Source organism: Oncorhynchus clarkii, chromosome 12 (genome assembly GCF_045791955.1).
Source record: "Oncorhynchus clarkii lewisi isolate Uvic-CL-2024 chromosome 12, UVic_Ocla_1.0, whole genome shotgun sequence".
In the NCBI taxonomy this organism is placed as follows: Eukaryota; Metazoa; Chordata; class Actinopteri; order Salmoniformes; family Salmonidae; genus Oncorhynchus; species Oncorhynchus clarkii.
The window spans coordinates 49,826,953-49,847,163 of NC_092158.1; the positions used below are offsets into that span (position 1 = coordinate 49,826,953).

Consider the following 20,211-nt stretch of genomic DNA (forward strand, 5'->3'; position numbering starts at 1 on the left):
AAAGTGTCGTTTAAAGTTTGCCACAAGCCACCTGGGAGACACACCAAACATGTGGAAGAAGGTGCTCTGGTCAGATGAAACCAAAATTGAACTTTTTGGCAACAATGCAAAACGTTATGTTTGGCGTAAAAGCAACACAGCTCATCACCCTGAACACACCATCCCCACTGTCAAACATGGTGGTGGCAGCATCATGGTTTGGGTCTGCTTTTCTTCAGCAGGGACAGGGAAGATGGTTAAAATTGGTGGGAAGATGGATGGAGCCAAATACAGGACCATTCTGGAAGAAAACCTGATGGAGTCTGCAAAAGACCTGAGACTGGGACGGAGATTTGTCTTCCAACAAGACAATGATCCAAAACATAAAGCAAAATCTACAATGGAATGGTTCAAAAATAAACATATCCAGGTGTTAGAATGGCTAAGTCAAAGTCCAGACCTGAATCCAATCGAGAATATGTGGAAAGAACTGAAAACTGCTGTTCACAAATGCTCTCCATCCAACCTCACTGAGCTCGAGCTGTTTTGCAAGGAGGAATGGGAAAAAATGTCAGTCTCTCGATGTGCAAAACTGATAGAGACATACCCCAAGCGACTTACAGCTGTAATCGCAGCAAAAGGTGGCGCTACAAAGTATTAACTTAAGGGGGCTGAATAATTTTGCACGCCCAATTTTTCAGTTTTTGATTTGTTAAAAAAGTTTGAAATATCCAATAAATGTCGTTCCACTTCATGATTGTGTCCCACTTGTTGTTGATTCTTCACAAAAAAATACAGTTTTATATCTTTATGTTTGAAGTCTGAAATGTGTCAAAAGGTCGCAAAGTTCAAGGGGGCCGAATACTTTCGCAAGGCACTGTACTTCCATTAACAATTTTCGCTAGTGAAGGGGGACCTTCAGACGGGTCTTGTGAGGCCTGTGGGTGTCCTAGAGCAAAACACTCGTAAGAGTAAGAGTCATATTAGTATGTAGCCCAAACTGTTCGGATGCTATAGATGATTTTGTTAAAATACTGATCTTCGGGATGTCTCATGGTCTGACAAACACTGCTCTAGCTCTGTCACCTTTCACCGCAGATAAAAACTATATCTCCAGCTTAAATTGACAGATTTTAATGGCCATGTTAGGGGGTTAATAGGCAGGAAATATTGATAACCTCAACTCAGCAGGCCAGATACTTCTGTAGAGGGCTAGCACCGCATATGGAATGGAGACAGCTGAGTAATTACAGGAGCACTTACAATAATTGACCCCCTCGTAGATGAATGAGGTAACAGAAGGAGCAACCAGAGCCATGATCTCCAAACAAAAAAAAGTTCAAGTCTGACGATGGCGGATGTTATGTTTTGTATGTCACTTTAGTCTGTCAGTTCGTTTAACATCTCCTTGCCTTGATGTGATTTTTTTTTATACAAAACTCCAACAGACGAGTGTTGTGTTTGTGGAAGTTGAGCACAAAATGGGAATCATCCAGATGCTACTCCCCTCACATCCACCTCTCCTCTCTCCTTTAGGCCTATTCACTTAGAGCTGGTGGCACAATCAAACATTTAGATTGTCGGCAAAAAAAAGGAACGACAGGAAAAAGGTCACATGCTTGACATGCTGTGATTTGATGTGACAAGCTAAAGTGCTTTGCCACATTATGCGCTGATCTTTCAATGTTTAAAGATGTTCATTTCTTATTTGTGACTCGCCACACTTCCCCCATGGCCCCTAAAAACTGTTAAGAATGGGCCTGAAGTTCATATCAAATGTTATTGGTCACATACACATGGCTAGCAGATGTTAATGTGAGTGTAGCGAAATGCTTGTGCTTCTAGTTCTGACAGTGCAGTAATATCTGACAAGTAATCTAACAATTCCCCAACAAGTACCTAATACACACAAATCTAAAAGGATGGAATAAGAATATGTACATATAAATATATGGATGAGTGATGTCCGAGTGGCATAGGCATTGTGCAATAGATGGTATAAGGTGCAGTATATACATATGAGATGAGTAATGTAAGATATGTTAACATTTTTAAAGTGCCATTGTTTAAAGTGGTCAGTGATATGGGTCTCTATGTAGGCAACAGCCTCTCTGAGTTAGTGATTCCTGTTTAGCCTTCGGATGGCCTTGAGATAGAAGCTGTTTTTCAGTCTCCCAGCTTTGATGCACCTGTACTGACGTCGTCTTCTGGATGGTAGCGGGGTGAACAGGCGGTGGCTCGGGTGGTTGTTGTCCTTGAGGATCTTTTTTACCTTCCTGTGACATCAGGTGCTGTAGGTGTCTTGGAGGGCAGGTAATTTGCATTGATGGTGATGCGTTGTGCAGACCGCACCACCCTCTGGAGAGCCTTGCGGTTGAGGGCGGTGATACAGCCCGACAGGATGCTCTCGATTCTGCATCTGTAAAAGTTTGTCCTGAGGTTGAGGAGGAGCTGTTGCGCCTTCTTCACCACACTGTCTGTGGGGGTGGACAATTTCAGTTTGTCTGTGATGTGTATGCCAAGGAACTTAAAACTTTACACCTTCTCCGCTACTGTCCCTTCGATGTGGATAGGGGGTGCTCCTTCTACTGTTTCCTGAAGTCCATGATCATTTCCTTTGTTTTGTTGACGTTGAGTGAGAGGTTGTTTTCCTGACACCACACTCCGAGTGCCCTCACTTCCTCCCTGTAGGCTGTCTCATCGTTGTTGGTAATCAAGCCCACTACTGTTGTGTCATCTGCAAACTTGATGATTGAGTTGGAGGCGTCCATGGCCACGCAGTCATGGGTGAAGAGGAAGTACAGAAGGCTGTGAGCACACACTAGGGCCCCAGTGTTGAGGATCAGCGAAGTGGAGATGTTGTTTCCTACCTTCACCACCTGGGGGCGGCCCTTCAAGTCCAGGACCCAATTGCACAGGGCAGGGTTGAGACCCAGGGCCTCTAGCTTAATGATGAGCTTGGAGGGTTCTATGGTGTTGAATGCTGACCTGTAGTCAATGAACAGCATTCTTACATTGGAATTCCTCTTGTCCAGATGGGATAGGGCAGTGTGCAGTTTAATGGCAATTGCATCGTCTGTGGACCTGTTGGGGTGGTATGCCAACTTAAGTGGGTCTACGGTGGCAGGTAAGGTGAAGGTGATATGATCATTGACTAGTCTCTCAAAGCACTTCATGATGACAGAAGTGAGTGCTCTGGGGCTGTAGTAATTTAGTTATCTATGCCTTCTGGGTACAGGAATAATGGTGGCCGTCTTGAAGCATGTGGGGACAGCACACTGGGATAGGGAGCGATGTGAATATGTGAATATGTCCGTAAACACACCAGCCAGCTGGTCTGCGCATGCTCTGAGGACGCAGCTAGGAATTCCGTCTTGGCCAGCAGCCTTGCGAGGGTTAACATGTTTAAATGTCTTCCTCATTTCAGCCAATGAGAAGGAGAGGGGTGGCTGCAGTCCTTGTTAGCTGGCCTCGACGGTGACACTATTATCCTCAAAGCGGGCAAAGAAGGTGTTTAGTTTGGCTGGACGCGAGACGTAATGTGGCTGGTTTTCTTTTTGTAGTCCTTGATTTCCTGTAGACCCTGCCACATACGTCTTGTGTCTGAGCCGTGTGTCTGAATTGCGACTCCACTTTGTCCCTATATCGACATTTTGCTTGTTGGATTGCCTTGTGGAGGGAATAACTACACTGTTTATATTCAGCCATATTCCCAGTCCTCTTTCTATGGTTAAATGCTGTGGTTCACACTCTACAGTAGGCGCTGCATACCTATTGGCATAGGTGAGTATTGTACCCATCACCCCGCAGACGGAAACTCCGCGAGGTCCAAGCGGCTTCAAATCTGGCTGGAGACTAAATAACTATTTATCGCTATGTTGCAGGGTACTTGGTGTAATGCAACACCAACCCTCAGTGTTTTTTAACAGCAGGCTGACCTGTCAAGCGAGGGGAAGAAATAAGGCGTCTCACCGGCAGGTAGCAGTGGGGCTGGGCCTTGGCTCTCTATTCACCAAGGCCGTCCCCTTGGGCTGGCCCGAAACCGCGACGAGAGGCACTAGTCACTCATACTGTATGTAACACTAAGCCCTTAAAGTGTAATGAGTGCTGTATTTGACAAGAGCCTAGAAGCTGTGTGAACGGCTTTACCAATGGGGTGGGTGTGTGATTGATATAGCCACTCTCAGGCAGGTTGTGTGTTTCATTATGCAGATACGGCACATGCCACAGCATTTACATGCAGACTCACTACTAACACAAAGCACAAAGCAACAAACTCTTCTTCTTGTCAGTTATTCATTGTTATTCATTGCCCTTCACTGAGACTACTACTATACTACTATACATATACCTTTGGGATAGCGTCTATCACATTGAATTTAAGGCTTGGAAGATATACAGTTGAAGTCGTAAGTTTACATACACTTAGGTTGGAGTCATTCAAACTCATTTTTCAACCACTCCACAAATTTCTTGTTAACAAACTATAGTTTTGGCAAGTCGGTTAGGACATCTACTTGGTGCATGACAAGTAATTTTTCCAACAATTGTTTACAGACAGATTATTTCACTTATAATTCACTGTATCACAATTCCAGTAGGTCAGAAGTTTACATACACTAAGTTGAGAGTGCCTTTAAACAGCTTGGAAAATTCCAGAAAATAAATTGTCATGGCTTTAGAAGCTTCTGATAGCCTAATTGACATAATTTAAGTCAATTGGAGGTGTACCTGTGGATGTATTGCAAGGCCTACCTTCAAACTCAGTGCCTCTTTGCTTGACATCATGAGAAAATCAAAAGAAATCAGCCAAGACCTCAGAAAAAAATTGTTGACCTTCACAAGTCTGGTTCACCCTTGGGAGCAATTTCCAAATGCCTGAAGGTACCACGTTCATCTGTACAAACAATAATACGCAATAAATATAAACACCATGGGACCACGCAGCCATCATACCGCTCAGGAAGGAAACGCATTCTGTCTCCTCGACATGAACGTACTTTGGTTCGAAAAGTGCAAATCAATCCCAGAACAACAGCAAAGGACCTTGTGAAGATGCTGGAGGAAACAGGTACAAAAGTGTCTATATCCACAGTAAAACAAGTCCTATATCGACAAAACCTGAAAGGCCACTCGGCAAGGAAGAAGCCACTGCTCCAAAACCGCCATAAAGCCAGACTACGGTTTGCAACTGCATGGTAACAAAGATCGTACTTTTTGGAGAAATGTCCTCTGGTCTGATGAAATAAAAATAGAACTGTTGGCCATAATGACCATCGTTATGTTTGGAGGAAAAAGGGGGAGGTTTGCATGCCGAAGAACACCATCCCAACTGTGAAGCACAGGGGTGGCAGCATCAAGTTGTGGGGGTGCTTTGCTGCAGGAGGGGCTGATGCACAATTATGTGGATATATTGAAGCAACTTCTCAAGACATCAGTCAGGAAGTTAAAGCTTGGTCGCAAATGGGTCTTCCAAATGGACAATGACCCCAAGCATACTTCCAAAGTTGTGGCAAAATGGCTTAAGGACAACAAAGTCAAGGTATTGGAGTGGCCATCACATAGCCCTGACCTCAATCCTATAGAAAATGTGTGGGCAGAACTGAAAAAGCGTGTGCGAGCAAGGAGGCCTACAAACCTGACTCAGTTACACCAGCTCTGTCAGGAGGAATGGGCCAAAATTCACCCAACTTATTGTGGGAAGCTTGTGGAAGGCTACCTGAAACGTTTGACCCAAGTTAAACAATTTGAAGGCAATGCTACCAAATACTAATTGAGTGTGTGTAAACTTCTGATGCACTGGGAATGTGATGAAAGAAATCAAAGCTGAAATAAATCTTTCTCTCTACTATTATTCTGACATTTCACATTCTTAAAATAACTGACCTAAAATAGGGAATTTTTACTAGGATTAAATGTCAGGAATTGTGAAAAACTGAGTTTAAATGTATTTGGCTGATGTCTATGTAAACTTCCGACTTCAACTGTATCAGCGTGCAGCTCACACAGTCAGTTAGTCATCAGTCAGTTAGTCGATGTTCAACCCCTCATGTTTTGGGCCCACTGATGCATTCTGAGGATTCTTCACCCCAAATGATGGGGCGAACATAAATAATAATTATAATCTGAGTTTACAGCCGTAAATTAGGCCCTTTTCTCTTTTAGTTTTCTCTTTGAAGTCGCTGTGTTTTTTTCCTCAGATCTGAGCATTTCTCTGTGGCAGAGCATGGGAGCACGGGCGATGTGCTGACTCGGATGTGCGGGAAGGCTAGTCAGACAGGCAGCGTGACTTTGGACAGTTTGAAGGGTACGGGGCTCGATGTGTCCCACTGGGTCCTATGTGCTCCTATAATAAGACTGGAAGGAGGCTGTGGGGAGGAGGGAATTTACTGGAGCACGACTCCCCTTAGGGCATCTTCAGAGGAACCAGCTCCTTTATCTCTGTCTCTCTCTCTGATGCTCTGCTTTGAGCTCTCACTCAGTGAAGTGGCTTGTTAATAATCGCAGACACAAACAAACACACACAAACTCCCATACACATGTGTGCAGACACGTATACTGCACACACACACTCCTTTTTTTTATATTTATTTTTGTACTGTCCTCATCCAGACTGGGAAACAATACTAACAGCCCAGGCCAGAACATCATAGACCATACGGATTAGAGGTCGACCGATTATGATATTTCAACGCCGATACCGATTATTGGAGGACCAAAAAAGCCCATACCTATTAATCGGACGATTTTTATATATATATTTGTAATGAGAATTACAACAATACTGAATGAACACTTTTATATTAACTTAATATAATACATCAAGAAAATTAATTTAGTCTCAAATAAATAATGAAACATGTTCAATTTGGTTTAAATAATGCAAAAACACAGTGTTGGAGAAGAAAGTGCAATATGTGCCATGCAAAAAAGCTAACGTTTAAGGTCCTTGCTCAGAATATAAGAACATATGAAAGCTGGTGGTTCCTTTTAACATGAGTCCCAGTTAAGAAGTTTTAGGTTGTAGTTATTATAGGAATTATAGGACTATTACTCTCTATACCATTTGTATTTCATATACCTTTGACTATTGGATGTTCTTATAGGCACTATAGTATTGCCAGCCTAATCTCGGGAGTTGATAGGCTTGAAGTCATAACCAGCGCTGTGAAGCAAGCATTGCGAAGAGCTGCTGGCAAACGCAGGAAAGTGCTGTTTGAATGAATGCTTATGAGCCTGCAGCAGGCTACCGCCGCTCAGTCAGACTCCTCTATCAAATATCAAATCACAGACTTGATTATAATATAATAAACCCACAGAAATACACGAGCCTTAGGTCATTAATATGGTCAAATCCGGAAACTATCATTTTGAAAACAAACGTTTATTCTTTCAGTGAAATACGGAACCGTTTCGTATTTTATCGAATGGGTGGCATCCCTAAGTCTAAATATTACTGTTACATTGCACAACCTTCAATGTTATGTCATAATTATGTAAAATTCTGGCAAATTAATTACGGTCTTTGTTAGTAAGAAATGGTCTTCACACAGTTCGCAACGAGCCAGGCGGCCCAAACTGCTGCATATACGCTGACTCTGCTTACACAGAACGCAAGGGAAGTGACACAATTTCCCTAGTTAAAATAAAATCATGTTAGCAGGCAATATTAACTAAATATGCAGGTTTAAAAAAAAATGTACTTGTGTATTGATTTTAAGAAAGGCATTGATGTTTATGGTGAGGTACACATTGATGCAATGACAGTGCTTTTTTTGCGAATGCGCTTGTTAAATCATCACCCGTTTGGCGAAGTAGGCTGTGATTCGATGATAAATTAACAGGCATCGCATTGATTATATGCAACGCAGGACAAGCTAGATAAACTAGTAATATCATCAACGATGTGTAGTTAACTAGTGATTATGTTAAGATTGATTGTTTTTTATAAGATAAGTTTAATGCTAGCTAGCAACTTACGCGAGTGCAGCAAGGAGCCAAGGTAACAGGTGGTCAGCCTGCCACGCAGTCTCCTCATGAAGTGCAATGTAATCGGCCATAATCGGCATCCAAAAATGACGATTACCGATTGTTATGAAAACTTGAAATCGGCCCTAATTGATCGGCCATGCCAATTAATCGGTCACCCTCTAATACGAATGATCACAGTCCAAAGGACAAACAATTTAACATTTAGGCTTTTATCCATAGCCCCATGGTCATTTTACCCTATACACGGTCAGCATATGCATACTGTGGTGCTGCTGATAAGTTTCTGGTAAGCTAAAATCTCCTCTCGGATCCTCTCTCGGTCTATCTTTCCACTTTGCATCTCTTCTATGAAACATCTATGAAACATAAGTAAGAACACAGTGTGGTCAAAGACACAGTAACTTAGTTGTAATCACGATCTGGTTACCTATAAGTACAAACAGTCATGTTTTTGGGTTATTACATACTTTATTTATTTACTTATTTCCGGATATCTTCCCCACAATGCACTATTTCTCAACATCATATGGAGAATCTACTCTGTGCTACCAAGTTTGTATGCTTGCTCGGTAGCTCGCGCAACGTTAGCCTCTTGCCGTGCTAGCATGTGATTACATTCCAGAAGTGTTAGCGTTGTTGAGATAAAATCAACCACTCACGTGGGAGTGTGATGTAAACAAGGAGCAGAAGTGGCACATGCAGCCATGCCGCATCCTAATGCTCTTCACGGATGTGTTATCTAGTGGGAACCCGTTTGCATGGTAGGATCTAGTGCCTTCTTGCAGTGGGCTCAACACGAAAAATAAAATCAAACTTGCTTGCTCTAATCGTACAGTACCTCATCTGTTCTCCTTTTTGTTTTGTCTTTTCGGCATGTTCTCTGTGAGTAGGCTAAACTTTGGTTTACTTTAATGTACCTGTAAGCTAGCCTAGGTGTTGATAGCAACAACGGCATTCTTCGGAATTCTGATCATTTATGTGTAATAACTCGAAAAATGTAAAAGTGAAGTGTAACTTTGCATTGGGACTTTTGATGTGTATAATAATGCAAATCCATATGTTACATGTGATTACATTTATGCTACCTATCCTTTAACCTTCTCTGTCATGTTTCTTTCTTCCACTGACGACCATGTATCTGAATGACACTCAAGCCAGAAAACGTTCCGAGAATGTTTAAAGAACGTTATAAGGGAGTGTAATGTGATAGTATATTTCATTTAATCATAAAAAAATAGAGAGAAAAAAATATATATATATATATATATATATATATATATAGAGAGAGAGAGAGAGCGTCTTGCTAGGTCCCTGCTGAGCTCTCAGGTCCTCCCCTGCCAACTCCTAACACGGCATCGGCAAGTGCAAATGTTACGGATGTCACGTTTCTGCTTTGCAAAGACACGTGACCCCCCTACTTGACAACGTTGTGAAGAAACCTATCTGTGGAGTAAGCTTACTTAACTAAACAAAGATCAATAGCTATGAGAAACACAGTGCTAAAACAGGAACGAGTGGGGAGTAGGGACCCAACACCTTTAGCGGCAGCCATCTTGTTATTATATTCAGGAAGTATCTGTTGCCAGGTTGGCTAGAGAAATTACTTCTACTGGATATTGGACATTGACTTTCCACCATTTTCTAAAAGCAGGAGGCCAGTTAGCCTGTTAGCTATGGTCTTTATTGAGTACAGAGCCCTAGCCTGACTTGACTTAGCATCTCTTTCAGTGGCTTGTGAGCAAATACATTACTTTCACAAAGGGGTCCTGTTCACACCTGCTTGTCACCCCCCGAGCTTCTGAGTGGCACTCAATTTAATCTAATTAGGCCCATATTGAGTAATCATTACAAATGATCTTGTTGTCTTCTCTCCAGCTCCTTCTAATTACATACTGTATCTTAATTGCCACCATCATGTCATGTATGGGGGGAAGAGGGTTGGGCTAATCGGTTAGCGCTCTCTAATTAGCTTTTATGCTAGTGTCATGGAAGCCCTAGACTTGGTCAGCCATGTGGATATATGAGGATATGTGAGAGTGGGCGATATGCAGAGGTGATATGGCTTTAGCGTTCCCGGAATCAAGCATGAAATTATGGACTTTTGTCAACAACAACAACAAAAATCTCGACCAGGCACTGAAAATAGTTTTTGATGGTTGTACAAAATATTAAGAACACCGGCTCTTTCCATGACAGACTGACCAGGTGATTGGATTGTGTATGTGTACCAGAGGGTGAATGGTCAAAACAAGATATTTAAGTGCCTTTGAACGGGGCATGGTAGTAGGTGCCAGGCACTCCGGCTTGTGTCAAGAACTGCAACGCTGCTGTTTTTTTTTTAGGCTCAACAGTTTCCTGTGTGAATCAAAAAATGGTCCACCACCTAAAGGACCTCCAGCTAACTTGACACAACTTTGGGAAGCATTGGAGGGGGGGGGGGGGGGCAACTCGATATTAGGAAAGTGTCATAATGTTTTTTACACTCAGTGTATAATACTCATGTGACGTCAGTATGAAATGTATAATATTACTCCCCATACAGAGCATTGCTGTTTCGAAACTTACCCCATGCTCTCTCACCATTATACTTGAGTTATTTTTTCATAATCAGTCTGTGACTGACATTACACTGAATAATGTTCTAAATTCAAAATGCTTTATTGGCATGGCAAAAAAATCATAAATAATTCTAACAAGTTCTCACAAAAAACCTAATGAAAATATAATTATTCTCTCAACACTGAAGCATCTCAAGTACTGTATATGGCCTAATGTGCCACAGAGACAAATTGGCTGTTGACAGACACTTTTTTGTGGTCTCACCTGTCTCTTTGAGTTGAAGTGATTTGCTTTATTTGCATTCAATTGGGATAGAGTGCGTCCCAAATGACACCCTATTGTCACGCCCTGGTCTTAGTTATCTTTATTATTTTGGTTAGGTCAGGGTGTGACATGGGGGATTTATGTGTTTTGTCTGGTCTAGGGTTTTTGTATGTTTATGGGGTGTTTCCTTTCTAGGTGTTTATGTAAGTCTATGGTTGCCTAGATTGGTTCTCAATTAGAGGCAGGTGCTTATCGTTGTCTCTGATTGGGAACCATATGTAGGCAGCCATGTTCTTTGTGTATTTTGTGGGTGATTGCCTTCTGTCTTTGTGTCTGCACCAGATAGGACTGTTTCGGTTTTCACATTTGTTGTTTTGTATTTTGTAGTGTTATCGTTTATCGTCTATATTAACGATGTTGAACACTAACCACGCTGCATTTTGGTCCTCCTCTCCTTCATCGGAAGAAAACCGCTACACCTATTCCCTAAATAGTGCACTACTTGTGACTAGTGCACTACATAGGTAATATAATGCCATTTGGGACGAAGACAGAAGCTCAACAGAAAATCAGCCGCTCAGGGACATTTCTGTTCTTTCCTCATCGCTTATTTTCTGCCATCCATTGTGATGAGAGTGAGACTGATCTCAGTGTAAATCCCCCCTGATGCCATTTTAATGCCATCCTATCCATGCATTGTACAGTTAATCCAGACCAAGGTCCCAGATGTGTTGCATTGGCCATTAGTCTCTTACTGGAATGAGTGCCTTGTACACAGGCTGCAAAAAGGTTTACAATGTATTTCAATGGAGAGATGTACACCTTAGTTGGATAGAGACATGCTGTAGCGTTGAGGTAGATTTCACAAAGGAGAGGACAGTGAAAAGAACATTGATCACCTATTATGGATTATGCTTTTCTTGCAGAGGTGGTTCGTCCATCAATGCTTGTTTGAGATTATCCTTCTTTGAGGAGTAACCTGTCTGAGACCTGAATACATGTGTGAGCAGCATCACAGCTAATTTCTGGGCTTAAGCTCAGTGGGCTAATGTTATTATTGAGTTATGCAGGTTCAATTCCACTGTATCAAAGCACAACAAAGCTAACCTCTCCATATGCTGTGTGTATGAGGCAGTGAAGTCCATTCTACTTTGGCTCATTATTACCCCCAATACTCTGGTGCGTGCGTGCGTGCGTGTACATATATACAAAAGTATGTTGACACCCCTTCAAGTTAGTGGATTCGGGCTATTTCAGCCACACCCGTTGCTGACAGGTGTATAAAATTGAGTACACAATCATGCAATCTCCATAGACCAACATTGGCAGTAGAATGGTCTTACTGAAGAGCTCAGTCACTTTCAACGTAGCACCATAATAGGATGCAATCTGTCCTACAAGTAAGTTAGTCAAATGTCTGCCCTGCTAGAGCTGCCCTGGTCAACTATAACTGCTAATATTGTGAAGTGGTAATGTCTAGGAGCAACAACGGCTCAGCTGTGAAGTGGTAGGCCACACAAGCTCACAGAACGGAACCGAGTGCTGAATCTGTTCTCAGATGCAACCCTCACTACCGAGTTCCAAACTGCCTCTGGAAGCAACGTCAGCACAATATCTGTTTGTCGGGAGCTTCATGAAATGGGTTTCCATGGCTGAGCAGCCGCACACAAACGTAAGATCACCATGTGCAAACCGTCAGTCGATTGGATTGGTGTAAAGCTCACCGCCGTTGGACTCTGGATTATTGGAAATGCCTTCTCTGGAGTGATTGATCAGACTTCACAATCTGGTTTTGGCAGATGCCAGGAGAGCGCTACCTGCCCCAATGCACAGTACCAACTGTAAAGTTTGGTGGAGGAGGCATAATGGTCTGGGGCTGTTTTTCTTGCTTCTGGCTAAGCCCCTTAGTTCCAGTGAAGAAAAATGTTAACGCTACAGAATGCAATGACATTCTAGACGATTCTGTGCTTCCAACTTTGTAACAGTTTGGGGAAGGCCCTTTCCTGTTTCAGCATGACAATGCCCCCATGCACAAAGTGAGAATTTGACTGACCTGCACAGAGCCCTGACCTCAACCCCATCAAACAACTTTGGGATGAATTGGAACGACTGCGAGCCAGTTCTAATTGCCCAATATCAGTGCCCGACCTCACTAATGCTCTTGTGGCTGAATGGAAGCAAGTCCCCGCAGCAATGTTCCAACATCTAGTGGAAAGCCTTCCCAGAAAAGTGGAAGCTGTTATAGCAGCAAAGGGGGGACCAACTCCATATTAATGCCCATGATTTTGGAATGTGATGTTTGACGAGCAGGTGTCCACATCCTTTTGGTCATGTGGTCAAGTGTATGTATGTGTCTGTAATGTGTCTCTAAGCTCATTTTCCTCTCTGCCCACACAGTTCTGCTGGGTGTGTTGACGGTGTGTGCCCAGACAGAGATGAAGAGGGTTGTCGGGGACAATGCCACACTGCCCTGTCACCACCAGTTCTGGGCAGGCGACGCCCCCACGCTGGACATCGAGTGGCTCCTCCTCAAGCCCAGCTCCAAGCAGAGAGTGGTGAGAGTGGCTGACTTGACTGACGACTTGGGGTGCATCTCAATTGACTAAAGTGTCTTCCTCCCCTTGTGTCCTTTCCTCCATAACTAGACATGCGAAAGAACATTCCTGGTTTCGGAATCTATATTGCTGTCACCTACCCTGTGTCTTCAGATCAGTAGGAGAGGACACAAGAACAGAAAGCAACTCCATACTATTGAGATGTATCATAGAACCAGAGGAAATTATAGCATATATGTGTGTTCCTTTGTACAGGAAAGAGAAAAGTATATGGGAGGAGGGAGCACGAAGCTCTAGAGCAGTGGGCATTACTACAGCATGACATAAGATGACATAACATATGACTTCATGACATAAGATACAGTGCGTCACTATCTCCAGTTCATTGAGGCCAATATTAGTCTATAGGGACCCCCTTTTCTCAATGACTAGGAGGACCCCCAAAGGACTGAATCAAACTCTCATCCACTTCTCTCAACTTCGAAGATCTGCCTCTTTCAGCATGCAGGCTGTCTTGTTTTTGTCATTCTGGTTTCACTGAATCCATCTGCAGCTCTTTTTTATGACCGGGAATTGGCAGGTGGGCATAGTTTTCTTTCCATTTGGCCTCTGGTCAATCTAGCCTCCAAGGTGCTGTCAGGCTCGTTAGACCAATTCGTCCGCCTACTTTCTCCTTCCACTCTCTCCCTGCTGGTTAATAAAAGTGCTGCTACAGTTTGCCTTTGGGCGAATGATCGTTTACTAGGCTTGCGGTTTATCCGCGGAAATAAAATCTCATTCGCCCACTTTACAGGCTCTGCTTGGATATCCATGGTGATTTGTAATACCTGCAATGGGGGTTATACACGTTAAGTGCTGTAGGGGGAAAACATATGCATTTGTTGGTTTTTTGAATTTCCGTACATGGTCAAATTGTGAAATGAAGTCTTGATTTGTTGATTTAGAAACATCCCTACATAGTCAAGTAATGAAGGAATGTTTTGTTTTGTCTTTGGGTCTAAGATAATGCTGTGGTAGACACAGTTTGTTCATGGGTATTTTTATTAACTAGGGTACCAGGAGGGGTAAAAGTAAGGCGGTAAAATAGTGGGGGTACGCCACACCGGTAAAACGTGAGCCTATCACAATTAATAAAACATGCCCCAAAAAACGATAGGCTATTACACCATTATGTAACATTAATGCGTGTCATCCGCATGAAAAATGTGTGAATTGACTGGAAGCCAGGTGGTACACGCTCCAAATTGCTTTGTGGTTGGAGTAGAACATTTACATTTTGTCATTGTGGAGAGATGATGAGCGGCTTTCGGCTCACCGAACCGAGGCGCACGTGGACAACAGTGAATGTGTCAATTCAGGCTACAAGTGTAGGCCTAATGACAATTGCAGAATGCCATTACAATACACGTGGGTGTTTTGTAACGGATGTCTCTTTCCATTCATCAAATTGCGGGTGCACCTTGCACTGTTGGGGTTTGGATGCTGAAATGATTTTGTGAGTGGACGAATGTGCGCAAGTAGCCTACAGGAGTGACTTTGTTATGTGATGAAAACATCATGACTGGTTGTGTTTATGCCACATTAAAAGGCATCGGCGGGTGTCGATAAGGCTAGGGGAAGCTTTCCCTAAAGTAAATTGAATTGCCAAAAATGACATAGCCTAATTAGCTTACTCCTGTCTATACAGACAGAAATAAAGTCGCTCAAAATAGGCTACTACAACAGAAAGCATGATTTGGCCACAGAGGGTCGCTGTGGATTGTTTTAAATTGCATAGCCTACTCTCGTTAAGGCCCGCAATTTGGGCAGCACGCGCTGGCAAATACCAAATCGATGATTGTTGAGTTGCGACTGTCAGTGAAAAAGCAGAGATTCAGACAGGCATATCGCAATATAAAAAAATACAATCGCGGTAAAACGTTTTGGAATGCAAACGGCTATTGCTGTAAAGAGATGACAAACATAAAATAAAATATTTTGATACTATTTCATCCTTCCACAAGATATAGTCCCGACACAAATCTTGGGTTGCTACCCAAGCCGGCTGGTCTTTCGTTCATTTGGTTCGGTTGCCAGACACGCGACCCAGTCATTCAGTTATACTGGCTGGCTACGTTCTTATCCATTGCTTGCTAGCTAGCCACCTACAGCTAACTTATAGTCATGTCAAACAGTGTAGCCTGCTTGTACAATTTATTTTGTGTTATTTTGTATTTCATTTTTTACTTTTATTTGTATTTGTTTACCTTTATTTAACTAGGCAAGTCATTTAAGAACAAATTCTTATTTACAATGACTGCCTACCCCGGCCAAACCCAGACGACAGGACTGTGTCAAGGCATAGATCTGGGAAAGGGTAGCAAAGAATTTCTGCAGCATTGAAGGTCCCAAGAACACAGTGGCCTCCATCATTCTTAAATGGAAGAAGTTTGGAACCACCAAGACTCTTCCTAGAGCTGGACTCCCAGCCAAACTGAGCAATCGGGGGAGAAGGGACTTGGTCAGGGAGGTAACCAAGAATCCAATAGTCACTCTGACAGAGCTCCAGAGTATCTCTGTGGAGATGGGAGAACCTTCCAGAAGGACAAACATCTCTGCAGCACTTCACCAATCAGGCCTTTATGGTAGAGTGGGCAGACAGAAGCCACTCCTCAGTAAAGGGCACATGACAGCCCACTTGGAGACAAGATTCTCTGGTCTGATGAAACCAAAATTGAACTCTTTGGCCTGAATGCCAAGCGTCACGTCTGGAGGAAACCTGGCACCATCCCTACGATTAAGCATGGTGGTGGCAGCATAATTCTGTGGGGATGTTTTTCAGCGGCAGGGACTGAGAGACAAGTCAGGATCAACGGAAAGATGAATGGAGCAAAGTACAGAGAGATCCTTGATGTAAACCGTCTCCAGAGCACTCATGACCTCAGACTGGGGCGAAGGTTCACCTTCCAACAGGACAACGACCCTAAGCACACAGCCAAAACAGTGCAGGAGAGGCTTCTGGACAAGTCTCTGAATGTATTTGAGTAGCCCAGCCAGAGCCCGCACTTGAACACGATCGAACATCTCTGGAGAGTCCTGAAAATAGCTGTGCAGCGACGCTCCCCATCCAACCTGACAGAGCTTGAGAAGATCTGTAGAGAAAAATGGGAGAAACTCCCCAAATACAGGTGTCCCAAGCTTGTAGCGTCATAAACAAGACTCAAGGCTGTAATCGCTGCGAAATGTACTTCAACAAAGTACTGAGTAAAGGGTCTGAATACTTATGTAAATGTGATATTTCAGTTTTCTAAAAACCTGTTTTTGCTTTGTCATTATGGGGTATTGTGTGTACATTTATGAGGGGAAAAAAACTATTAAATCCATTTTAGAAGAAAGCTGTAATGTGGCCTGTGGAATGTTGACACGCTGCTTTTCAACGTCTGTGCAAAGTTGCTGGATATTGGTGGGAACTGGAACACGCTGTCGTAATCATCGCTCCAGAGCAGCCCAAACATGCTTAATGGTCTGGTGAATGTCCAAGAAGAACTGGGACATTTTCAGCTTCCAGGAATTGTGTACAGAGCCTTGCAACATGGGGCTGTGCATTATCATGCTGAAACATGATGAGATGGCGGCGGATGAATGGCACGACAATGGGCCTCAGGATCTCGTCACGTTATCTCTGTGCATTCAAATTGTCATCATTAAAATGCAATTGTGTTCATTTACCTGAAGCTTATGCTTACCCATAGCATAACCCCACCGCCACCATGGGGCACTCTGTTCACAACGTTGACATTAACAAACCGCTACATGTGGTCTGCTGTTGTGAGGCCAGTTGGACGCACTGCCACATTTTCTAAAATGACCCTGGAGGTGGCTTATGGTAGAGAAATTAACATGAAATTATCTGGCAACAGCTCTGATGGACATTCCCGCAGTCGGCATGCCAATTGCACTCTCCCTCAAAACTTGGGACATCTGTGGCATTGTGTGGCATTGTTGTGTGACAAAACTACACATTTTAGAGTGGCCTTTTATTGTCCCCAGCACGAGGTGCACCGTATAAGGATCATGCTGTTTAATCACCTTCTTGATGTGCCACACCTGTCAGGTGGATGCATTATCTTGGCAAAGGAGAAATTCTCACTAACAGGAATGTAAACTAATTTGTGCACAAAATTTGAGAAAAATAAGCTTTTTGTGCATATGGAATATTTCTGGGATGTTTTATTTCAGCTCATGACACATGGGACCAACACTTTTCATGTTGCGTTTATATTTTTGTTAAGTGTATATATTTTTTTTGTATATGCAATACCTCTCTCTGCTTTGATAGACATGAATGAGCATGCAGCTCATCTCTCCAGCGTTTTACTTCATAATTTATTTCCTTATAGCCGGGCGAAGGGTTCTGGAGGAGCTGCAGCACCACTGATACATTGAAATACATTTTGCAAAGTTATACTGGAGGTGCTGCAGAGCCCCTGAAAAATGTTAATACATTTGCCAAAGTTACAGAGTGTTACTGCTGTCTGTGCAGAAATAAATGAAATAATTCAGAATGGCCTACGACACCATGAGAAAGCATATAATTTAGCCACGGAGGATCAGCTTCTTCTTTAAAAAAGCCTAGCTGTACAGTGCAGCCCAATAACAAGGAATAGCCTACAGTCGGGAACGTGCGACAAATCTGTCAGTGAACAAACAGCATACAGACAAAACAGGCCTTTGGCAATACTTAAAATACAATCCCTGGGAAACACAGGTTGGAAAGCAAATGGCTCATGCTGAAAAGAGGACTTTAATCTGTCTGCTGTAGGCCACCAAAATATTTCATACATTTTCTAAAAGGCCTATTGTTTTACAAAGTAAAACAAGCGAGAGGCTCTTGGCACGAGCACATCAGCCATCGCCAGCGAGTGAACACCGCATCATTAGGTGAGTCAGTGAAGCTGGAAAGCATTTTTAGGACTATAGTTTCCTCCTCATATTGTAGGCTACAATATGTGTTTGCACACACCTAGGCCTAGACTATTGATGTATTCAAGACAAGGTCATTTGTATTGATCTCAGTTTGTCAGTGTCAAAGTAGCCTGTCATTTTGATCATTTGTGTGGTATTATGGTGCCTTCATGACAACTGGGAACTCGGAAAGAAACAAGGTCGAATCATGACGTCAGTGATCTTCAGGTCAGAAAGTTGGAGCTCTAGGAAGAGGCCTGAGCTCCCGACTTGGAATTCTGAGTTAGATGACCATTCAAAACTATTTTTTTCCACAGTTCTCAGTTGTCTTGAAGTCGTAAGTCAGAGATTTCCCAGTTACGAGGTCCCATGTTTTGAACGCGGCATTAAAAAGACAAAGTCTCCAGTCATGTAAAATGACGTAGAATTGCATGAAATGCATTTATAAAAGGCCACATTTTTCCCGGACCCTAGGGCCACTAAAAATGTTCTCCATGTGTGCAACTTCTGTAAGTTCCTCTACTCTGCTGCTCTATGCCACTATGCAAATACAATGATATGCATGCAACGCTTTACTATAAAGGGGATTTTTTTTTCTCATGCGTTCCGGTACCTCAGAGCTCCCTTGGTCACCACCCTTTTGTACTGTACGTGTGTGTGTGTGTGTGTGTGTGTGCGTGTGGCATAGTTGCTAGAACATAGTATGAAAAATGTATGCACTCATTACGGTAAGTCGCTCTGGATAAGAGTGTCTGCTGAATGACTCAAATGTTTTTAAAAATGTGTGTGCATGTTCATGCTTCTGTTTATGTGACAGCGTATTTGCATATGTGCATGTATCCATGTGCGTGTCACCTACACACACCCACAACGTTTCCCCAGATAACCATGTCTACAGAACTGTTGCACCACAGTTCCAACTCTCCTAGACAAGTCCTGCTATACACAGCCAGCACCTCTCATCTCTCTGTACCTCTTCCATCCATCCCTTCCTCCCTGCCAGGTGATCACCTACTTTGCGGGCCGGGTTTACGACCCCAACGAGGCGGAGGCCGGCCGACTGTCCTTAGCCGGGGACTACCTCAAGGGGGACGCCTCCCTACTGATCAGTGACCTCACCCTGAGCGACTCGGGTGAGTACAGCTGCAAGGTGAAGAACGGGGGGAAGTACCATTGGATCACGGTCAACCTCATAGTACTGGGTAAGTTCTGGACCCGCTGTGTATTTTTATGATTTTTCACACTTTAAACAAAAACCCCATTAAACAGGAACCATCAAAACCAGTCACCACCACACAAGGTAATATAAAGAGCTCCACCACATGATTAGTCACAAGAACATAAAATACCCTCAGAGAATTGGGTTTGGTTAGGCTGACCCTGAATTCACCACAATACAGTATCATACTTATGTCACTTGAAATGGGATACACTCACACATCTAGTACAGGTGACCGTGGGCATCTCTAGTCAGAGATTCAAGAGATGTTCACACCACCAATATTTCACTGTTAAAATGTGTAACATGGTTTGAAATGCTTACTGTATGTGATGGATAGCAATTACAGAAGTGATACTGTCCCTTGTCCCGTCATATTGTCCCACTAGTCACACACTGATTGAATCAAAGTTGGTTCCATGCAATTTCATTGAAATGACTTTGAACCAATGTGGAATAGACGTTAAATTGACGTCTGTGCCCAGTGAGGTGGTTGACTGGCAATGACCACACAAACACCGTTGGTGAGATGTTTGAATCACTACCTAACTAACCTGTTGGTGTCACTAAAGTATAAGATGGCAGTTACTTGTGACTTACTTGTAAAAGCGAAAACGAACTCCAAAGGGTCGACATTGGACCACTGCCACATGTTGCTACCGATCCAAATCCTTAACTCTCCAATGACAACAAGAGATA

General features: G+C 43.1%; 1 protein-coding gene across 1 annotated transcript in view; it reads left to right on the plus strand.

The window, feature by feature from the left end:
- The window catches only part of LOC139422066 (CXADR-like membrane protein), a 119,047-nt gene that overhangs the window by 89,605 nt on the left and 9,231 nt on the right, over window positions 1-20,211 (plus strand). The window contains exons 2-3 of the mRNA XM_071173212.1: window positions 13,192-13,349; window positions 19,297-19,495. Of these exons, the coding sequence (XP_071029313.1) occupies window positions 13,192-13,349; window positions 19,297-19,495 (357 nt within the window). The remainder of the gene's footprint in view (window positions 1-13,191; window positions 13,350-19,296; window positions 19,496-20,211) is intronic.